At 37.0% G+C, this 20,838-nt stretch overlaps 1 protein-coding gene across 1 annotated transcript in view; it reads left to right on the top strand.

Moving 5' to 3' along the window:
• DYNC1LI1 (dynein cytoplasmic 1 light intermediate chain 1) overlaps window positions 1-20,367 on the top strand; it is a 39,123-nt gene extending 18,756 nt beyond the window's left edge. Inside the window, exons 3-13 of the mRNA XM_042955021.1 lie at window positions 2,415-2,531; window positions 3,258-3,488; window positions 5,828-5,997; window positions 6,987-7,080; window positions 9,476-9,611; window positions 10,211-10,322; window positions 12,289-12,348; window positions 12,624-12,668; window positions 13,343-13,463; window positions 14,415-14,570; window positions 16,919-20,367. Coding sequence (XP_042810955.1) covers window positions 2,415-2,531; window positions 3,258-3,488; window positions 5,828-5,997; window positions 6,987-7,080; window positions 9,476-9,611; window positions 10,211-10,322; window positions 12,289-12,348; window positions 12,624-12,668; window positions 13,343-13,463; window positions 14,415-14,570; window positions 16,919-17,031 — 1,355 coding nt within the window. The 3' untranslated portion in view covers window positions 17,032-20,367. The remainder of the gene's footprint in view (window positions 1-2,414; window positions 2,532-3,257; window positions 3,489-5,827; window positions 5,998-6,986; window positions 7,081-9,475; window positions 9,612-10,210; window positions 10,323-12,288; window positions 12,349-12,623; window positions 12,669-13,342; window positions 13,464-14,414; window positions 14,571-16,918) is intronic.
• Window positions 20,368-20,838: the final 471 nt, after the last annotated feature.

Below are 20,838 nucleotides of genomic sequence, written 5' to 3'. Positions count from 1 at the left end.
GTATAATCATTGGCATTATCATAGATATTACTATTTTCAATCCAGTCTGTTATTTTGACGGACCATTTTAATAGTACTGCAAAAATAGTGCTGAAAAAGAAGTACTCATTTAATGACGAGTTCTTCATTGCCTTTTTAAGGTGACAGTTTTTGCTATGAAGTGTTGGAAAATAGTTCATAAAAAGAACCAGTCTTGCCAGTTCAGTTGAATATAGTACTCTCTACTCTAGGGTACTGTAAGTTTGACAGGTCTGTGTGTCTTGTCTCTGTTCTGTCTGCATTACTTGGCCTCAGCTTGTCACCAGTAGGATTATAAACACCTATGCAGAAGTGACTACTGCAGTCTGTGGCAACACTTAGTTATAAAGATGGTCATTCAGAAGATCCAAGACTTACATAGTTTTTTTAAGTTTAACATGAAAACAATTTTTAAATTTTCAAAGAACTCGTGAATGTTCTCCAGGAATAAGTCCTTAGATCTAAGAAACTCACATTTATGAGTACTATTAACATGATACTGCTAATAACGAGACAAGTTCACGGGGCACCGGGGTGGCTCTGTCGGTTAAGCGTCCGACTTTGGCTCGGGCCATGATTTCGCGGTCCATGAGTTTGAGCCCCGCGTCGGGCTCTGTGCTGACAGCTGAGCCTGAGGCCTGCTTTGGATTCTGTGTCTCCTTCTCTCTCCCTGCCCCTCTCCAGCTCACACTCTGTTTCTCTCTCCATCTCTCAAAAGTAAATAAACGTTAAAAAAATTAAAAAAAAAATAACTAAGTCCATGAGATGGTAATAGGTAGTATTTAAATAGATTTATGATATTAAAAAATCTTCACCAAAACATCAAATAGTAGCCAGCCTAGTTTTAAAGTTTTTAAACTTTTGTCAAGTTTAAATCACATAATTTATTGCTGTTAATATTTCTATTAAGTCCTTTATTTTTTTATTTTTTTAAATGTTAATTTATTTTGAGAGAGAGTGAGAGAGGGTGTGCAAGCGGGGGAGGGGCAAAGAGAATCCCAAGCGGGCTCTGTGCTGTCAGTGCAGAACCCAACACGGGGCTCAATCCCACGAACCATGAGATCAACATGTACCTGAGCCGAAATCGAGTCAGATGCTTAACCCGCTGAGCCACCCAGGCACGCTTTAAGTTGTTTGTTTTAATTCCACTATCATTAACATAACAATGTTATATTAGTTTCGGGTGTACCATATACTGATTCAGCAGTTTTATACATTTCTCAGTGCTTGTTATGATGCATGTACTCTTTTATTCCCATCACCTATTTCACCCATCCCCCACCTCCTCCCTTCTGGTAACCATCAGAACCATTTGTTCTCTGTGGTTAAGAGTCTGTTTCTTGGTTTGTCTCTCTGTTTTTTTTCTTTGCTCATTTGTTTTCTTAAATTCCACATGTGAATGAAATCATACAGTATTTGTCTTTCTATGACGTTTTTCACTTAGCATTATACTCCAGCCTCCATCCATGTTGTTGCAAATGGCAAGATTTCATTCCTTTTTATGGCTGAATTATATACATACACACCACATCTTTATCCATTCATCTATCGATGGTCACTTGAGCCACCTCCATAATTTGGCTATTGTAAATAATGCTGCAATAAACCTAAGGGTGCATGTATCCCTTTGAATTAGTGTTTTTGCATTTTGGGGTAAATACCCCATAGTGTGATTACTGGACGGTAGGGTAGTTCCATCTTAAGCTTTTGAGGAACCTCCATACTGTTTTCTACAGTGGCTGTACCAGTTTGCATTCCCACCCACAGTGCGTGGGGGTTACTTTTTCTCTACATCCTTACCAATACTTGCTGTTTCTTGTGTTTTTGCTATTAATATTTTTTCAGTCTACATTTTATTTTTGTCTGTTCTACGTTCCCTGTACCCTTATTCTTACTCAGTTTACTACCTCTACCCCTCCCTTATTAATATTTCTTACGACTTCATGGTTTTGGTGAGGCTATAGCCACAATTCCCCCCCTGGTCAATTTTGATGCATCTTCCATCCTCCATGAGTGGGCCATGGGTGGGCACATGACCCAAACTGGGCCAGTTAAGAGTCTTTACCTGAGATTCTTCAGACTGAAAGCCAATAGAGAGAGTCTTTTGTTCCTTTTAGATGAAACTGGAATGACATAAAAGTTGAACTTCGTGAAAAATACCCACAGAGGAAACCATTTGTAATAGGATAGAACTAGACTTAAAAGCAAGGGCAGAGACACCAGGACAAAGAATCCGGGAGGGGAAGTCAGCATCTTCAACTTTATAGTTACCTAGATGTCTTTCATCAAATTACCCTTTTGGTTGAAGCTAGTGCCAGTTGGGTTTTTCACTTGACACTAAAAAGCATCCTTAAATAATCCGTATTATAATTAAAAAGGATTGTCCTTTTTTACAGGTGAAGATGGAGCTGGAAAAACAAGCTTAATAAGAAAAATTCAGGGAATAGAAGAGTATAAGAAAGGAAGAGGATTGGAATATTTGTACTTCAATGTTCACGATGAAGACCGAGATGGTGAGTGTCGTTTGTATGTAAACCAAGTTTCCTGAGGCCTTTCTGAGGTGCACTGCCTGCTCATTTTAGTCTTTGACTTTTCTTAGTGTGTCATCTTTTACTAGGAGTCCTGCTGTGTCATGCCACTTATGTGTGGACATAACTTTTATTGGCTTGGGATTAGAATTCTTCTAGTGGTATTTTTTTAACATCTTAAGATATTCTAGTGTTCAGACTGTAGCTTCCTTGCCATCCTTCAAGAATCTCAATTTTTCAGTTCGTTTTCCCTCAAATAGTGAAATAATAGTATCCTGTGGTTGTTTTGCCAATCCCTTTTCACCTTCTAATTTTTGACACAAAAAAATGTCATCTGCCTCCCAGCTTTTTTCAATCTGATCAGCTGTTCTTTTCTTGTATACATCACGTGCCTTCTCATTTTTGTGTATGATATCTTGTACGTGCATGGCTCTCTATGCTGATGGTAAGAATAGAAACATGCTATTCAGCCTGTGATTTGGGACTGAGAAACAAGAAGTAGAGGCTGCTGGTGTTTTGTGTTGGCAGTTAGATTATCTTCCTGAAAATTTGTTAGGCCTTTATTAAATTGATAGATGTGATCTAAGAAGTTGAACCTTGTCAAAGGAGCCATCCTTTGTGGAGATGCCCTAGAATACCAAGTAGTATTGTTAGTTGGATAATGACATAACTTAATCCAGTTGCCTTGGTAACTTTTTTTGTCTCTTGTAGATCAAACAAGATGTAATGTATGGATCTTAGATGGAGACCCGTATCACAAGGGCCTCCTGAAATTTTCACTGGATGCCATTTCTCTGAAGGACACTCTAGTTATGCTGGTTGTTGATATGTCAAAGCCTTGGACTGCTTTGGATTCTTTACAGAAATGGGCAAGTGTTATTAGAGAACATATTGACAAGTTGAAAATTCCTCCTGAAGAAATGAAAGAAATGGAACAAAAGTGTGAGTAGTTTAGAAATACGAATATAGATTTCAAACACCTGATATCCTAGCTATTGTAATTGTTAGCAATTTTTGACTTTGAGTAAGATTCAATGAAGGAAACATAATGTGACTACTGTTTTTGAAATTTAATTTGATGTGCTAGGTTTTAATGTAGTTTTAAATTGGAAACCTGTACTATATATAATGGCAGACTCCTTAGTAGAGGTGCCTTTTCTCCTTTGCCAAAGGGCCATAAATGTTCATTTGGGAAGTAGATTTTCAGGATTAAAAAGATTTGAATCTTTCGTCAGCTGTTTATTTTCAGCAGTTTCATTTCTTGGTAAATAAAGCACTCTTATCAACGTTGTCAACATGAAATGTGCCCCAAAAATGTTAACAACGTAAATATAAAAATGTTAAACTGGTTTTATGATTTACAAAGTGTATATTTTGTACATACCCATGTAAATTGGAAGTTTTCAGATAAATTATGATAACAAGGGTTATCTCTAACAAATTGTAAGTTAGTTGTCACAGTTCTTAATTTCATTGAGAGTTCTTCATTTGCCAATGCCTTTGCTTAAGAAAATATGCAGATGGAATCTGCTTTTCTTTGTTATTGTTGACTGATAATAATTTTTAGAAGATTAACAGCTTACTGGAATTTATATGCAAGGAAATAGTAGAGACTTAGGAGAATCTGTGTCCTAAATTCCTGAAAAAGATGTCTAACTGCTTTTAATCTGTACCTCTCTTTCCCTGTTTGGCCATTGCCTATAGGTCTTTTTTTTTCCCCGCTAAGTTTATACTACGGTAGTGGTTCTCAGTTTGTGGTCCCAGGACCAGCAGCATCAGTATCAGTACAGCTGGGAGTTTGTCAGAAATACACATTCTGGGCCCCACCCTGGACTACTGAATCAGTTAACTCTGGTATATGCTAAAAAAAATCTAACACTGTTAGATTTCACCCTTTGATTTGATGGGTAATAGCTACCAGGTCTGCTAAGGTTGTATGCATGCCCCTGTGTTCTTGAAGGAACTGTACTCAACTATTCAAGGTTCCCTCTTCCTTGACCCCATGTAAGTTTAAGATCATTTTCTTCTTTATGATTCTGTATAGAATTCCCTCATACACATGGGGTGCTTGGGGGCTCAGTCAGTTGAGCATCAGACTCTTGACTTGGGCTCAGATCATGATCCCACGGTCATGGGATCGAGCCTCACGTTGGGCTCTGCACAAGCATGGAGCCTGCTTGAGATTTTCTCTCTCTCCCTCTGCCCCTCTCCCCTGCTCGTGCACACACTCTCTCTCTCTCTCTAAAAAATAAAAATTAAGAAAAATTTAAAAAGAATTCCCTCATATACAGTTTTAATCCTATGCTGTGAATCATTTGTTTCCAGATTTGTTATTTTGCTTTTAAACATGGAAAGCAGCCTTATATAGAAATCCTGTATCACTGATTATTTCCTTGAGAATTCCTTAAAGAGTAATCACTGAGTCAAAGTATACATTGTTAAGGTTCTTAATACATTTACATTGAATTTTTGTTAAGTGAAGGTTGTGACAGTCTTGCAAATGAGTTCTAAAAATTTATCAGTGCTGGTAATATCATTAATTTTTACCAGGGTTACAGAATGAATATGGCCCAAGATTGTACCTAGGTGAAAAGGAGAAGACCTGAGTAAAGAGCTTTAGAGAAAGGAAAGTAATATTAGAAAGTCATCTAGGGGCGCCTGGGTGGCTCAGTCAGTTAAGCATCTGACTTCTGCTCAGGTCATGATCACATGGTCTGTGGGTTCAAGCCCCGTGTCGGGCTCTGTGCTGACAGCTCAGAGCCTGGACCCTGCTTTGGATTCTGTCTCCCTCTCTGCCCCTCCCCTGCTTGCGCTCTCTCTTTGTCTCTCAATAATAAACAAACATTAAAAAAAATTTTTTTTAATAAAAAATAAAATAAAGAAAGTCATCTAGGTCTTTTAAATTGTGGAGCACCCCCCCACACACATGCACACCCATTTTTTTATCCTTTCAGTGAGCTTTGTGAATTAGAGAATATAGAGAGGCAAAGCTAGAGTGTGACTTGCCCAAAGTAATTTGCCCAGACAGAACCAGCTTACATTGAACCCTACTCTTTGGAGCCTACTCAATTGTTGTACTCTGCCTCCTCATAATTAATGTGAGTCTGGTGTTTCTGTTCTGTCTTTGAAACAGATTTCTCAAACCCTTCTTGTATCTTCTCTTACATAACACTAAATACAAACTCTCGTAAAATACGTATTTAGATTATGGCAGAAAAAGCTACCTGCTGAAATAAAGCAATTTCTAAACCATGTATTAAATTATTTACTTTGATTTTCAGTGATTAGAGACTTCCAAGAATATGTAGAGCCGGGAGAAGATTTTCCAGCCTCTCCTCAGAGAAGAAATACCGGGTCACAGGAAGATAAAGACGACAGTGTGGTTTTACCTCTGGGTGCGGACACACTTACACATAACTTGGGCATCCCAGTACTAGTAGTTTGCACAAAGGTTAGCTTCCTTCCTAGAGATTCTACTACTGGTGTTAACCGTGGATGAGCAACCATTTTGTTTTCCAGCCTTCTTTTGGAGTTGGCACATTAGCTTTCCTAGATAATTTTTCTTAACAAATAGAAATAATAGTTTAAAATATGGAATGATAATCACATGTTGATTTTGTGATCTTAATCATAGTGCCTTTGAAAGAAAATGTTACTTCACATATTCTGCTTGTGATTGAATTTCATATTCTTAATTTCAATTAGACTTCGTTGTACAGTAAGTTGAGTAGAAATAATACAGGTAAGATGATAACTTCAGTATTAATTTTTATAAAATGTATTTTGCCACATTAAATTGTGATACACTGATATCCTAATATCGGAAGATTATGTACTTAAAATCAACTTCAGTGTCTACCACCACTCATTATGTAAAGTTGATATGCAGTTATCGAGGGTTTTTTATTTATTTACTAAAGAGGTTGTGATAGGATTGCTATTATCAAAATTCTGTTAACTAGTTCTGTCACTGTATACACTTTATAATAAATCAAAGAGGGAAATAGGGAAATGTACAGACTCCCTGGCTATAAAGAGTGTTTTATAGAACTAGAATAGATTTTCGATCTTAAAAACTTCGTTTAGGTCCTAAGTGGTTGGGTCAGCAAGTATTGAGCATCCATTTGTGGGTCCTGTGAGTCTTCATTCTCTATGTACTAAAACTTTCTCTTTGGTATTTTTGCCACATTCAATACACCATGGACGTTAATACTTTTTAAAGAAATAAAATGATTCCTTAGTCTTATCTCCACCTGAAAGAATCTTAGACAGGAGTAATTGATGTTCTGATATTTTGATGGTCACCTTATCAGTGTGATAGTTTTGTGATATTCCCCCACCCAAAACTGAACTATCGAAATCATTATATTTAACTTTGATTATTTAAAGTTAATGCTGTTATTATTGGGGTTTTTTTTCTTTTAATTATTTTCTCCACAGTGTGATGCCATTAGTGTATTGGAGAAAGAACATGACTACAGAGATGAACATTTTGATTTTATTCAGTCACATATCCGGAAGTTTTGTTTACAGTGTATCCTTTTACTACATTGATTGGTGCAGTGTACCTTTCCTGTTTGTTTGCTTATTTCAGTTAAGGGAATTAAATTGATGGACTTCAGAAATTCCATAGGCTTTTTTCCTCCCGCCCTGGTTAGGAATTTCATTTTAGCTCCCAAATCATTTATATCTGGGTATTTTGAGGTATAAAAGCAAGTGCTGAAATCTATTAACTTTGGTTTGCTGTGTTTTAAAGTACTGTGCTTAAGAAAAATAACTATTAGTCTTTTGTGGAAAATTCTAATGAACTGGCATTGAAAACATTCTGATTACAAAGCAGGGCTCATTTATCGGAAGTGGCGGTGGGGCAAGATCAATATTCAGGTTTGTGTGTTCTCATTTTTAATATGTTCAGTGTGTTACCATCTCCACACATAGTCCAAAGCAGTGGTTTCTAAATCTAGCTGTGCCAGCTAAGGCTTGCTGAATTGGGACATTTCAGGGTGAGGCTGAACAATCTGTACTTTTAAAAAGCTTTCTGGGAGATTTTGATAATCACAAGGTTAGGAAACCTGTAAGGAATCTTGTCTAGGTTGCAAGGATTAGAGGAACCACTGAATAACAGACACCAGCAAAAGAAGGGTAAAATGAGGGTTGTACACGAATGCTTTTAGGAGAATTTGCTGTTGAAACCGTGGTCACAGCTTGCGTGCACTGAGGAGAGCTGTAAGGTCACTTGACACTGGCACTTTCCCCTCAGTCCTTTGTCTCTCCGCGGCCCTTTCTTTTCTCCTGTCACATAATGGTTGACTTGGGTTGAATTAAAGGGCATTTGTTTACATAAAGAGTCTTTTAAAAACTTTGTTACTGAAGATTAGCAAATTTAAGAAGTCGTAGTCTCTTTAAACGTTTATTTAATGCTGTTCTTGAAAATATACATGCAGGTATGTAATCAGGAAGGAAACTGTCCCCTAAAATAATCACAGACCTCTAGTAGAGCCCGTTGATTTAAAAAAAAAAAAAGAAGCACTGGGTGGCTCAGTCAGTTGAGCATCGGACTTTGGCTCAGGTCATGATCTCATAGTTTTCTGGGTTCAAGCCCTGCATTGGGCTCTGTGCTGACAGCTTAGAGCCTGGAGCCTGCTTCGGATGCTGTGTGTGTGTGTGTGTGTGTCTCTCTCTCTCTCTCTCTCTCTCTCTCTCTCTCTGCCCCTCCCCTGCTCATGCTCTGTCTCTCTCTCAAAAACAAACATTAAAAAAACAAATAAATAATAAAAATTTAAAAATTAAAAAATTCAAACTGTGAGAAATCACCTCAAGATAGTGAGTTGCATGTGTATGCACGCGTGAAGGCAACAGTTCAAAATCATTTTAATTTTTTTAAATGTTAATTGCAATGCAAATTTTTGCATTCATAAATCGGTTCTTCGTGAGAGATCATTAATGAAAAGTTCACACAGTTAAGCTTTTACTTAAGGTTAGGATGTTTGTTTCTACCAAGTTTTATGACAAGTGATTTTTAGCAGTACTATTAGATTCATAACCTTTGGTTCATGCACTAGAAAATACGAGTCTTCCAGTTCAGAAGTAGAAGTTCAACTATTCCCAGCATCTCCTCTTGGTCTAAGTTATCATCTCTCTTGGGACACAGTGGCCGGTGTTAGAGCATGGTCCTTAGCTGTGGCCGTAGAATTTCTGATGGCCACTCTAACCATATCATCTGTCAGTAGTCACATTACCCCCTTTTGCACAGGCCTTTCTTGATCTTTGGATCTACTGTATCATTTGGATAAAAGGTCGAAGTTAGGGTCTGCTTTGATTAATACATCCTCGTGAGGTTGTATTACCTCAAATTTTGGTCATGAAATCTGTTTTCCTTGAGTCATTCCTGAAAGTTTCTTGGTGGTACCTATTGGTTCGTCTTTTCTCCTTAGTAGGTCTCCTGAACTTTGTCCCTAAAGTCCTAATTCCCGGGACTAGTGAAAACCATAAGACACACTAGCACAAGCCATCTTTTTGAAAAATGCAAGCCAAACAGTCGTTGATAAGTAATATCCATTCTTCATGAAGTTTAGGAAGGTTAAAAACAAAACCAATACCTCTTCTCTTGCTTTAAATGCAGAGATAGTAGTAATGTCAATATTAATCAGTTTACCTTTCCTTTCTTGGCTTAAGGAGATTTTTGCCCCCCTAAATCAAGTCGATTGTGTAAAGATTGTTTTATTTGCATTTTAGTCTGTATGTATTTTACACTTTAGAATTTTTTTTTTTTTATACTTTTGAAATTCTTGAGTACCATATAATGTATCTCTGGGAGTTATTTTTGAAACTAATATGCATATAAATGCAAATGTTCAGCTGAGAACACAGGATTTTATGGCACCTGTTGATGGAGTTTGTCCAAAAGTTTCTTTAATGGTATTATTCAGATGGTGCAGCACTTATTTACACTTCAGTGAAAGAAAACAAAAATATAGACTTAGTATATAAATATATCGTTCAGAAACTGTATGGATTTCCCTATAAGATTCCTGCTGTTGTTGTGGAAAAAGATGCAGTATTTATGTAAGTATACTTTCAAATGTATTATTTTATCGTGTATTATTGCTGCAATTTGATGGTGAATCTGCGTTTTCAGTTTTGAGGTGAAACCAATAGACCTTTCCATGATGAGTAGATGAGAATTTGTTCCTAGATTGTTTTATTTATAACCCATCTTGATCTATTTATCTTTGCCTTTGAGAATTACTGCTGGCCTGAGTCTTTTCCGAAGGCCTTGCTGTTACATATAGCTAAACTGTTGAGTGCATATGTCAATATACTTACTTACTCTTTGATTGGTTTTGATAAATAAAGGAGCCAGTATATAATCTAGACATGCTTTTAAAAAGTTCTGTGAATACATTGAGAGAGAATAATAATTAAGCAGACCCTCCCCCCCAAAAAAACAGCAACAAAACTGCGTTTTTAAAATCAGGAAGATGGAGAACCTTTTTAGGTAAAAAGTAGTAAACTGTAGCTTGAGCATGACAATAAAAAAGCCGATTAATTTTTCATAATTGGTCAGATTTGTTCCCTTTAATATGATCATGGATTTAATGAATGACTATATATGTATATATATATGTGCATGCTTGAGATTTGTCATGTGCATTTCTTTCCAGCCCAGCAGGGTGGGATAACGATAAGAAAATAGGAATATTACATGAAAATTTTCAAACATTGAAAGCGGAAGATAATTTTGAAGACATTATAACCAAACCACCTGTCCGAAAGGTAACAGTTTTAGTATAAAGTCTCAATATTTAGCCTTTTAAACCAAAGGGGGAGTCCGTAATTTTAAGATCATAGATAGAAAGATAAGGGGGTCCTTTCCTATCAAGAGGGTTTCTAAGTGTAATGTGGGTGTTTCTAATGTTCAGTTCAAAATAAAGATCCGTGTTATCAAAACATGAATCAGCTATTCAGTCACAGAGTTCTTACTGAGCCTCTGGCATATTAAAAATACTGGCGCCGATTCCACATTCGAATGGAAATCATGGACTGGTGTGCGTAGTGAGCATATGGATCTTGAAAAGTTTGAATAGGTTGACGCTGTGAGCCTCCAACCTAGAACTCAGCCAGGAGTCGAGCAGACATTGGTAGGATAACTTTATTGGCTTCTATTTGGTGAGGCAGTTATGGGATCTTCTCTGTAGCCATTAGTTACCTGTGCTAGCCCACAACTGTCCAGGAGTTTCTGGCTTAGTCTTAACTGTTCCATGTCATTTGTATGACTATTAAATCTGCTTCCAGAAAGTACTTTCTTCCACATATTTTGATTTCATGTGAAGCAATATGTGATGTTCTATACTTAGATATTGCAGGTGTTTCTGGAAAGTTGTATAAAAACGAGTGTTTACTTACAGTATTTCTCAGTGACTTACTTGGACATGCTTCAGGAAAAATAATTTTGATTTAATATATGATGAGATTCTTTCTTAAAAGTCCAAGTATTGATATTGAGTATCTGTCTTCTCTTTGTGGGTAATTAGAAATAAGAAAAGTAATGATAAATGAAAAATCAATTGGCATGGTATTTGGTTTGAATGTCTATTAAAAGAAATGCTCACATCAAGGTGGGGGAAAAAAGCAACGGTTTTTCCCATTCTCTCTTTGACCAACAGAATTGTGCTATAAGTTGTTTTTATTCACCCCACAAATATTTACTGAGCCACTGTTGAGGTACGAGGTGCCAAATGGCATGCGATAGTAAATCCATGCACCTGTCAGTTCTCAAGTGCTGATAAGTCCTGTGGCAGTAAAGCCAAGTAAGGGGAGAGGGAGTGAGAGCAGTGGGGTGGGGAAGCGAGCTGTTGTGGGAAGTTTAGGGAATGTCTCTGATAAGAGGGGAGAATGCTGTGTACAGAGGAAGCAGAAAGTGCACGTGCCTCAAGGCAGGATGGGTGAGGAGAGCAGAGAGGCTGGAAAAGAGTGAAGAGGAGGGCCAGAGTGGTAGGAGGTGGGAAGCAGTGTTAGGGTCTTGTAGGGTCTTCTCATTTGGCTGGAGTCAGGACTTTGGATTTCATTCTGAGTGGGATGCGATCGGAGGTGGGGGTTGAGCAGAGGAGTGATGTAATCTGCTTAACCTTTTGAAAGGATCACTCTGACTGCTGGGTGGAAAATAGACCATGGTATGCATTGTATAGAAATAGTAGAAGGCAGGAGATACTTGTGCTGCTTTTTGCCTAATTATTCAGCAGGTAGAAAAGTCATTATGTTTTTGTTTCAGAGAAACCAGGGGCAAGTTGCTTTTCACTCAACTGGGATATTAGTGACCCTCTTAAAACACCAAACTGTTGGTTAGCATATTTTATAAGCATGATTAACATACCTATGACTCTAAGGTTGTGCTGTCCTGATACAGTAGCTACTAGTCACGTATGGCCTTTAAATACATATTAAGTGAAACTAAATAAAATTAGAATTTCAGTACCTCCACCACAGCCACATTTGAAGTGCTCAGTAGCTACAGGTAACTGGTGGCTACATTGGACAGCACAGAGACAGGAACATTCTTACTGTTGCAGGTAGTTACTGGCCAGCTGCACTGTAGGGGCTGGGGCAGGGCAGCTCACTCGTGTAAATGTAGGTAACGTTTATACTGAATTTTTTTTAAAAATTAGTCTCACCTAGAGAGTATGTGATTAATGGTTTTAGCATAATATGTTAGACTCGCTCATTTATGCATTGCTCATTTCAGTTTGTACATGAGAAGGAAATTGTGGCAGAAGATGACCAAGTGTTTCTTATGAAGCTACAGGTAGGTATGAAATTACATCAGAAGTAGATTTAGTATGGTTAATGGGTAAACTGTTCATTATATGTGTGTGTGTGTGTGTGTGTGTGTGTGTGTGTGTATATGTGTGTATATATATGTGTGTGTATATATATGTGTGTGTATATATATGTGTGTGTGTGTATGTGTATATATATATATATATACATATATATATATTTTTTTGTTTTGTTTTGTTTTGTTTTAAATACAGCAATACATGCTGAATGCCTAACCTAGAACTCTTTTGTGTTTTTTAGTCCCTTTTAGCAAAGCAACCACCAACTGCAGCTGGAAGGCCTGTGGTCAGTATTACAGATTTGGACAAAATTACTAAAGTGCAGTACATTCTTGGTTTGGCTTTTTTTTTTTTTTTTTTCTTAATCGTATACATGTCTCATATGGGTGTGCTTTGATATAAACTTGAGTTAAGAATTCTCCTAGAATTTGTGAAATTCTAAAGGATAAACTGCACTCCTTCTTAGAATATTTAAATCATAAAGAAGTATTTTGCGGTGTTTGTCATGCACCAGTTACTGAGTGTGGAACCATTTCTATGTGTTATTTTATAAATTGTCACCACCGCCCTGTGAGGCAGGTACTGCCAGCCCCATCTTGCAGGTGGGGAAATGGAGGCTTTGGAGGATGTTACAGCTTACCTGAGATTTTACAGCTGGTAGCTTGCAAGTCCAGACTGGAATTCAGATCTGACTCCCAAGCTTATACTCATAACCACACCCCATTATTGAATACATTCTTTTTGCATGGAAGGGGAATTTGTATTCTAAAATGTGATAGGTCTCTGGTATTTTCTGATCCTGAGGACACAATTACTAAACATTTTTGGCAGTGGCTTGCCGTGTAAAAGTACAGTAGTGCAGATGGGGGACAGTTAAAAAGTAATTTCATTTTCTAATAACTTTTGTGAAGTTGGAAGTTTCAGGTTTTTAGAATTACAGCTTTCCTAATTTTTACATAGGATGCCTCACCAAGAGTCCCAGGAGGCTCCCCTCGAACACCAAATCGATCTGTGTCGTCCAATGTTGCCAGCGTGTCGCCCATCCCTGCTGGGTCAAAAAAAATTGATCCAAACATGAAAGGTACATTTCTCTCTTTTCTTGGAGAAAACAGCACAGTGTATTTTACACTAAAAAAAAAAATCTACCTAGATTCCTACCTTTTCCGTAACTGTTTTCATTTTTGTGCAGTAGCTTCTAATCTTTGTTGTATAATCTCATAGTCATTCAGACTGCAAACCGTTTATTTTATAGTGTAGCCTTAATATATCCAATCTATGAGGTAAGCTTTATGAAAGTTTTGTGTTACATTTAATCCTCCTATGATAGGTCATCAAAGAAATCCGTATGTTAGTTAATAGGTTATTTGCAATCGACATAAAGAAGAAACTATATACATGAAAGTTATTTCAATAGAAATAATTGCCATAAGTGGGATTAGCAGGTCAGAGTTTGTACATTTTTGTGCCTTTAGTAATGTTTTTCAAATGGCTTATTTACATATCATCAACATTGAGTGTTGCAGTTTTGCCACAACCTAATCAGCATTCTTTAAATACTAGTAAGAGCTTTTTCCCTAGTATTTCTTTTCTATTTGTATTTCTCTCCTGTGAATTATTTCTTGTTATCCTGTACTCACTTATCTCTTGGAACTTCTACTGGTTTTCATACAGGATTAAGTAGCTTTTTGTAACACTTGAGGCAAATATTTCTCAACAGTTACACTTTGAAAGAACCGGTTTCAAAAGGGAGGTATAGTAGCATCTAACATTTGTTTTAAATGTTGTTGGTTGTTTTCTTTTTTAAATAATGTTCTAATTTTTCATCATTACCTTGTACTCTTAAAATTTACTCATATTTTGTTTTTATGGAAATGGATTAGAGATAAGTTATCCAGGCTCAAAAGAACAAACTAGACTTGAATTTGGAACACATTTAAGTATTCATTGCTTTCTGTGTGTGATTACTATGATAAAAATTTATAGAAGAATCTAATGTTTTGAGTGAAAGTGTTTTGGTTTGTGTTTTTTATAGCTGGAGCTACAAGTGAAGGTGTCCTGGCAAATTTCTTCAATAGTTTGCTGAGTAAAAAGACTGGTTCTCCGGGAGGCCCTGGTGTTGGCAGTGGTAGCCCTGGAGGTGGGGCTGGAGGTGGAAGCAGTGGTTTACCACCATCTGCCAAAAAATCAGGTATACTTACCTAGACCTTTTATTTTTCTTTAATAGCTTTATTGAGATATAACTATATACCATGAGATTAACTCCTTTGAAGTGTACAATTCAGTAGTTATATTTACAGAGTTGTGCAAACCATCATCATAATCTAATTTTAAAACATTTTAATCTCCCGAAAAAGAAACCTCCTGCCTTTTAGCAGTAACTTCTTTTTTCTCTCAACATCCCCAGTCCTAGGCAACCACTGATCTGCTTTCTGTATCTGTGGGTTTGCCTATCTGGAGATTTCATATAAATGGAATCATACAGTACGTGCCTTGTTTAATGTTTTCAATAACGTGTTCCAAGTCCATCCATATTGTAGCAGGTATCATTATTGCGTTTCTTTTTATTACTGAATAAAATTCCATTGTATGGATATGCCGCATTTTATGTGTCCACTCGTCAGTTGATGGACATTAGATTGTTTCCATTTTTGGCCATTATAAATTTTTTTTTTAACGTTTATTTATTTTTGAGACAGAGAGAGACAGAACATGAACGGGGGAGGGTCAGAGAGAGAGGGAGATACAGAATCTGAAACAGCCTCCAGGCTCCAAGCTGTCAGCACCGAGCCTGACGCGGGGCTCGAACTCACGGTCCGCGAGATCATGACCTGAGCTGAAGTCGGACGCTTAACCGACTGAGCCATCCAGGCGCCCCAGTTTTTGGCCATTATAAATAGTACTACTGTGAACATGGGGTTTTGGCACATGTCTGACAAATGACATATGTTTTCATCTCTCTTGGGAATATATCCGGAAGTAGAATTATTGGGTCATATGGTAATTCTACATTTAAGTTTTTGAAGAACTGCCAAAGTGTTTTTGCAAAACACTGCACCATTTTATATTTCCAGCAGTGGGAAATGAGGGTCCTAATTTCTCCACATCCTCTACAACATTTGTTATTGTCCATCTTTTTGATTAGAGCCATCCTAGTGGCTGTGAAGTCCTATCTCATTGTAGTTTTGATTTGCGTATCCTTAATGGAGAATGATGTTGAGAATCTTTTCATGTGTTTATTGACCATTTGTAGTTCTTTGGAGAAATGTCTATGCAAATCCTTTGCCCATTTTTAACTTGGGTTATTTGTCTTTTTATATTTGAGTTTTAAGTGCTGTTTTTATATCGTGTTTACTAGACCCTTACCAGGTATAGGGTTTGCAAAATTTTTCTCCCATCGTGTTGGTTGTTCTTTCACTTCTCAGTGGTGTGGTGTCCTCTGAAGCACAAAAGTTTTTAATTTTGATGAAGTCCAGTTTATTTTTCTTTTGTTGCTTGTGTAACTGCTCTTTAAACACTTTTTAGGGGCACCTGGGTGGCTTAGTCAGTTAAGCAACCAACTCTTGATTTCAGCTCAGGTCATGATCTGGTGGTTTGTGAGATGGAGCCCCCACATCCAGCTCCTGGCTTATGGCACAGGGCCTGCTTGGGATTCTCTCTGTCCCTTGCTCTCTGCCTCTCCCCTGCATGTGTGCTCTTTCTCTCTCTCTCTCAAAAGAAACATTAAAAAAAAAAAAGACTTTTTAACCCATTCACCTTTTTAATCCCATCTTGCCATCCTTTCCACAAATACCATTGTACAGCTACCATTTTTTGGAACCTTTTACAGGTTTCTGGGTACAAACTGAATTTCTTCTTGGCTTTTCCCACTGCCAATGTAAAAAGATTAAGCTTTCTCAAGACTGCTGATTTAGTTACCACTCATTCATCTTCTTTCTACATTCCAAAATTTTGTTGCTGTTTTCTGTTTTACTGTTCTTATTGCCCTGTGCCTTTTTAAAAGACGTTTTTATGAAATTAAATGATAGGTACTAGTTTTATTTGCATTTGGTAACAGACCCTGTAATTTAAAATGAGGGGATTTAGGGGTGCCTAGGTGACTCCGTCAGTTAAGCATCTTTTTTTTTTTTTTTTTTTTTAGTTTATTTTGAGAGAGAGCCAGACAGACACAGAGATCATGAGCAGGGGAGGGGCAGAGAGAGAGAGAGAATCTCAAGCAGGCCCTACACATCAGCACATAGCCTGACATGAGGCTCAAACCCACATACCTGCTTGGGATCCTCTCTCTCTCTCTCTCTCTCTCTCTCTCTCTCTCTCAAAGTAAGTAAATAAACTTTAAAAAAAAATTTTTTTAATAAATAATAAATAAAATGAAGTGATTTTTTTTTGAGGGGATTTATTTTTAAATTAAAGATGTTTATATAACTTAGCATGCTGGGTAAAGTTAATGAAACCATTGGCAGTTTTTAAATGAAGAAATATTGGTGTAAAAGATACTTTGACTTCTATCTAAATCTTGTTTCTTGTCCTTCAATGTAGGCCAGAAGCCTGTCCTATCAGATGTTCATGCGGAACTAGACAGAATTGCACGCAAACCAGTTACAGTTTCCCCTACGACACCTACATCTCCTACGGAAGGAGAAGCTTCTTGAAGATACCAAATAAAGCCATTTATTCAGTTTTCTGGGATAATGTAAACTTGCCTCTGCCTTCTCCTTCAAAAGTGGAATTAGGGAACTGGAGTGCTTTTTCAGATGGACTAAATTTCTTTTTTTTTTTTTTTTAATTTTTATTTGTGGTTGCCCGTTTTTTATAAAAGGAAGCTATACAGAAGAAAAATTATTCTACATTATGTAGGATTGCTGTTTGCATTGCCACTTTGCATAAGGAAATAATTTTGGATTTTGAAAAACTCAAAATTTATAGATCTGAAATACAGCCACGTGATCATACTCTAAAGGCTATTTAAAACATGGGAGGGTTTAGGAAAAGGCAGAAAATAATATGCTTTGGGCATTTGACTGACTTGGAAGTCCAAACTTATTTTAGTTAAGACTATTAAAATCATTTGAAAAATTATGTATTAGTTTTGCTGGAAAAGAGAAAATGATCAATTGTCAGATTTTCCACACCAACGTAAATATACCACCACACATGGAATATGCTGAGAAAACTATCAGATAGCATTTTATACACTAGTCATTGTTTCGATCCATGATCCTGTAAGTTGTCATCAAAATGGAATTTTAAAATATTGGCCAAGATTCATTCTTTAACTGAGAAGAAAGAAAGCACACTGCCTAAATGCATAAAAGAAAAATGCAGAGGTTATTAAAATGTAAAGAGGTAACAGTCTTTGGATTTGTCTATCTATATCTGTATTGATATATAGATATAGATATATATATGGCTCTGCCTTAATATACCCCTTTTTTGTTTGTGACTTTCAACTGTAATCAGTTAATAAAGTATTTATTCTCTGCATTCAGGTTCAAATAACTTGTTGCATTCTCTTATATATAATTTGTATTTATCAGACCATGCATAAGATTCATTAGTATTTTAAGGTATTTGACTTTATAGGGTTATTAAGCATTCTGATCTTTGTAAGAGACAAGTGAATACGTAAGATTCCTTAAGTTTCCTTAAGTTGGGAGTTTACCTTGATCAACACGTCTTCCCCACAAGCATGTCTTGAACTACAGAATCTTATGTCAGCATTTCTGGTAGATAAAAATATAGCCTTTTATCATTATTTATTGGGCAGAAGCTGTTTAAAAGCTTGGTGAATGCACTAACACGTAGCTCCTCTCTTACAGGTGAGAACACCTGTTGTTAGTAGTTCCACCTGAATTTTCAATACTGTTTTTAAATGCTTGTTGTAGAACCTTCATAAGAACAATTTGACTTCTTACTGAAGTTCGCCTAAAGAACATACGTACATTTAACTTACTGAATCATTACAGATAACTGGGAAAAAATGGCTACTGCCCTTATATTGGCCTTCATTATTACTTTAAAATATATATTCCAAAGATTTTTTTTCAGCAAAAATGTTTAAGGACAATATCCCTACTATCTAACATAATCCTTTCGTTAGGAGTTTAAAACCTTTACTTTTAAATAGTATTTGGCTCCTAATAGTTGAATATAAGTGTTAAAATAACATGAGAGGGTAATGATTTGTTTCAAGGTGGGAAAAACTTAGGTTGTTCATGGGCACGGAAAAACTAATTTGTAAAAACATTTTGTTTGAGGAAATGGAAGATGAAAAATGCCTCTGATAGAACCTTTAGTCTGGAAAGGGTTCTGCAGTCATGGTGTTATAAAGACCAGTTTTTCTGAACAGTACTTTAAGTAAAACTAATGACAGAAAGAAAATTGCTGCCTGTGCATCATGTCTGCTGTGTTTGCATGTCTAGACCAACTCATTTTTCTCTGTGTGACATTGGAGGTGTACTAGAATATCCTTGGAATTGAGTCATCAGCTGAAATAACTGTCAGTGTTCATTTTATATGGTATTCAGTTTTAACTAATCTAAAACCTTGTGTTTACCCTGTTTAAACCTTAAACCAATTTTTGACCCTATTTTTTGCAAGGAAATTTGTTTTTAAACTACTTAATTGTTTCTGTTTTGTTTTTAAGCAGTTTTTATTGAGGTATACAGTACAGAAAAGTGTGCAAATTCAGGTTATATGGTTTGAAATACCTCTTAATCGGCGCCACGATCAAGAAAGATGTTAGTGGCTCCTGTGTTCTTCTGTGTGCCCCTCGTTAGGACCCCTGCCTGCCAAGTGACCACTATCCCAACTTGCACAGGCATAGATAAGTTTTATTTATTTATAATCTTTATGTAAATGGAATCTTAGAGTTGGTATTCTTTTTGTGAAAGGTTTCTTTCAGTATTCTGTGACACATCAAATACATGTAGCAATAATTATCCCTTCTCATTGCACCATAATACTCTACCGTGCAAATACGCTACAATTTATCCATTATGCTACTGATGGAGGTATATCAGTTTCCTATTGCTGCTGTAACAAGTTACCAAATTTCAGTTGCTTCAAACACTACAGTTTTATTATTTTACCATTCTGGGGGTCAGAAGTCCAAAATCAGCCTTACTTGGGCTGAAGTTAAGGGGTCGGCAGGGCTGGTTTCTTTTGGAGGCTCCAAGGAGCATCTCTTCCTTCCTTTCTAGCTTCTAGAGGCTGCTTGCATTCCTTGGGTTCCTGGTCCCTTCTCCATCTTCAAGACATGGCATCTTCAACCCGGTGCTTCCGTCACATCACTTCTCGCCCTGAACCTGCTACCTCCCTCGTGCCAGCATCCGTGTGATTAACTTGGGCCCACCTGAGCAATCCAGTGTAAGCTCCCTCAACACCTCACTCACTCTCCTTACTAGCCTGGTTTCTGAAGAGAAACTGGATATAATTCTTATCTTTGCTTCTCCATAGATTTTTTTTTTCCTTTGGCTTCTTTCAAGATTTTTTGTCGTGCAGTTTGATACACCTAGGCATAGTTTTTTGGGGATTTATCCTTAGTGTTCTATGAACTCTCCGGATCTGTGGTTTAGTGTCTTGACATTAATTCGAGGGAAATTCTCAGTCGTTACTGCTTCAAAGATTTATTTTGTTCTTTCTTCTGTATTATGTATATGTTACATCTTTGTAGTCTTAACAGTTTTAGAATATTCTATTCCATCCCCCCCCCTCCCCCCGGCCTTTTGTTGCATTGCTTTTTCGTTTCGGAAGTTTCTTTTAACATATACTGTCACTCAGAGATTCTTTCCTCAGTCATGTCCTGTCAACTAATTAGCCCACGGAAAGCATTCTTCATTTCTGTTTGTTTGTTTGTGTTGTTTGCTTGTTTGAATCTCTATCATTTCTTTTTGGTTATTTTTTAGAATTTCCATCTTTCTGCTTATATTACCCATCTATTCTTACATGTTGCCTATTTTTTTTGTTAGGGCCCTTAGCATATTAATCATAATTGTTTTTCTTTTTTATTTATTTTTATTTTTTTAATGTTTATTTATTTTTGACAGAGAGAGCATGAGCAGGGGAGGGACAGAGAGGGAGACACAGAATCCAAAGCAGGCTCCAGGCTCTGAGCTGTCCGCACAGAGCCCGACATGGGGCTCGAACTCACAGACTGTGAGATCATGACCTGAGCCTAAGTCGGATGCTCAACTGACTGAGCCACCCAGGCACCCCAGTCATAGTCATTTTTTAATTTGTGGCCTGATAATTCATCATCTCTGCCATATCTGAATCTGATTCTGACACTTGATCTGTCTCTTCAAACTACTTTTTGCCTTTTACTATGCCTTATAATTTTCTGTTGATAGCTGGACATGATGTACTGGGTAAAAAGAAGTCCAGTGAATAGACCTTTAGTAATATGGTGGTAAGATGTTGGGGAGAGGGGAAGCATTCTGTAGTCCTATGATTAGGTC

Source organism: Panthera leo, chromosome C2, assembly GCF_018350215.1.
Source record: "Panthera leo isolate Ple1 chromosome C2, P.leo_Ple1_pat1.1, whole genome shotgun sequence".
Taxonomy (NCBI): Eukaryota; Metazoa; Chordata; class Mammalia; order Carnivora; family Felidae; genus Panthera; species Panthera leo.
Note: the sequence above shows the minus strand (reverse complement) of the source record. Positions and strands in the feature narration are given on the sequence as shown.